Genomic DNA, 2,159 nt, shown 5'->3' on the forward strand with positions numbered 1-2,159 from the left:
GAGCTCAACTCACTTCATCACCAGCCCTACTGGAAGCTGCTTCCAGACAGAACGGAAACCACAGACTTTTCAGTTTTGAAGTCACGCCACACCCTCTAGACCAGGGGTGGAGAGTGTCTGGCCCACAGGCTGCAGGAGGTCTGAGAAATCATTTGGTCTGGCCCTGCAGGGGTGTTAGGGCTGAGCGAATCACACGACCGATTACAGCAGGCTCATTTTTAAGCTTATAATTCTGTGTGGCCTGCGAGTGATGTGACAAATATCTCCATGGGCCTCGGCAGAAAAACGTAGCTGTCAAGTCACACACTGGCTGGCCGGGGGGCATTCTCTAATCCCGGAGCCCAGGGAGACGGGCCGCTGCTTCAGGGATGACGAAGAGGCTTGTGTTGGACACTCGGCGTTCACGCCCTGGGAGCAGAGAGCAGCCCGTCTCCCGAGCTCTAGGCGGTGAGAATGTGGCAATAACAGCTCCGAAGTTTTGCCAAATGATGACACGGTCGGATCTGAAGGGGTTTGGATGGCGCTGAACCCACCACCAAACCAAGGGCAGGGAGGCTCTGCCGAGTGCGTCAGACACAGCGGCCTCGCGGGCAGGAGGACGCGGGGGGCTGGGGGGGCTCAAGCCGCCGGGCCCTGCACCTCCCGAGGGCGCCTGCTGGCCTCTGCGAACTGGGGGTGTGGACACGCCACCTTCTTCTTCTTTTTTTAAAAAATATATTTTATTGATTTTTCACAGAGAGGAGGGGAGAGGGATAGAGAGTCAGAAATACCAATGAGAAACATCGACCAGCCACCTCCTGCACACCCCCCACTGGGGATGTGCCTGCAACCCAGGTACATGCCCTTGACCGGAATCGAACCTGGGACCTTTCAGTCTGCAGGCCGACGTTCTATCCATGGAGCCACACTGGCCAGGGCGACACGCCACCTTCTAACACCCCCACGGCCCGGTCTTGTGCTGGGAGCCGGCGCCTTCCTCCCGCAGCCTGAACCCACGCGGAGGGTGTCTGCCAGCCGCTGGAACCGGAACCGGAACCGGGCCGGGCCACCTACCGCTCACGCTGAGCACCATGCTGACCGAGGCCTGCCCGATGGTGTTCCGCGCCACACACTCGTAACGGCCGGCGTCCGCGGTCCCCACGTCGTGGATGGTCAGGAACCCCTCAGGGCTGATGTGAAACTTGCCGCTTTCTGTCACCTGGACCCCGTCCTGGAGCAAATGGGGGAGACGTCACAGGAATGAGATTGCGGAGCCGTGTTGTCCACTGCGGGTGGTGGGGGGCCATCGTCAGGCCTCACAGGGGACACGTCAGGACCCGAGGGCGGGTTCACCGTCATTGGAGAGAGGAGGTGAACCTGATCCACCCAGTGTGGCTTCCACGGGGTGAACTGTCCGATGTGCCTGCCTAGGTCCAGGGAAGATCGGACGGAAGCCACAATCCTGGGATCTTCCTGGATGGGGTGGGAGTGGGGGGGCCTAAGGCTGCCCCCGTGGGACAGAGGCAGTGAGGAGCGTGAACTCGGGCACCTGGGAGGGAGAAGGGCTGGGCACTGCCTCCTGGGACAGCGACATCCCAGCCGAGAGAGGAAGCCAGGAGGACGGGCACACAGTGCCCTCTGGTCCCCCCATTCCCCGGACACCCCGCCTTTAAGCACTTGATTGTATGTTTAAACTCTGCTGCGTTTCTTATGGGGCTTCATAAAAACAAGAGGAAATGAAACCCAAAGAACCTTCCCTGCTGACTGTGGGGCCAAGGGTCTAACACAGCCGTGGGCAAACTACGGCCTGCGGGCTGGATCCGGCCCGTTTGAAATGAATAAAACTAAAAAAAAAAAAAAAAAAAGACCGTACCCTTTTATGTAATGATGTTAACTTTGAATTTATATTAGTTCACACAAACCCTCCATCCATGCTTTTGTTCCGGCCTCCGGTCCAGTTCAAGAACCCATTGTGGCCCTCGAGTCAAAAAGGTTGCCCACCCCTGGACTCTAACAGGAAGGTTTTTCTGCTCTTGTGCCGCGAGGCTGTGAGAAGGGGCGGCCCCAGGCTGTCGCCTCCTTTGGTTTTATTACCGAGGACAGCGGCACATCTTCCCCCTGGGCCCACGATCTGGAGGTCTCCCCTAATGTGGGAGTTACCCCGCCGCCCCCCCACCCGC

The 2,159-nt window shown here is 58.7% G+C and overlaps 1 protein-coding gene across 1 annotated transcript in view; it reads right to left on the bottom strand.

The window, feature by feature from the left end:
- The window catches only part of PXDN (peroxidasin), a 70,215-nt gene that overhangs the window by 10,240 nt on the left and 57,816 nt on the right, over positions 1-2,159 (bottom strand). The window contains 1 exon segment of the mRNA XM_015561791.1: positions 997-1,210. Within this exon segment, the coding sequence (XP_015417277.1) occupies positions 997-1,210 (214 nt within the window).

This window comes from Myotis davidii, unplaced genomic scaffold (genome assembly GCF_000327345.1).
Source record: "Myotis davidii unplaced genomic scaffold, ASM32734v1 scaffold1395, whole genome shotgun sequence".
Taxonomy (NCBI): domain Eukaryota; kingdom Metazoa; phylum Chordata; class Mammalia; order Chiroptera; family Vespertilionidae; genus Myotis; species Myotis davidii.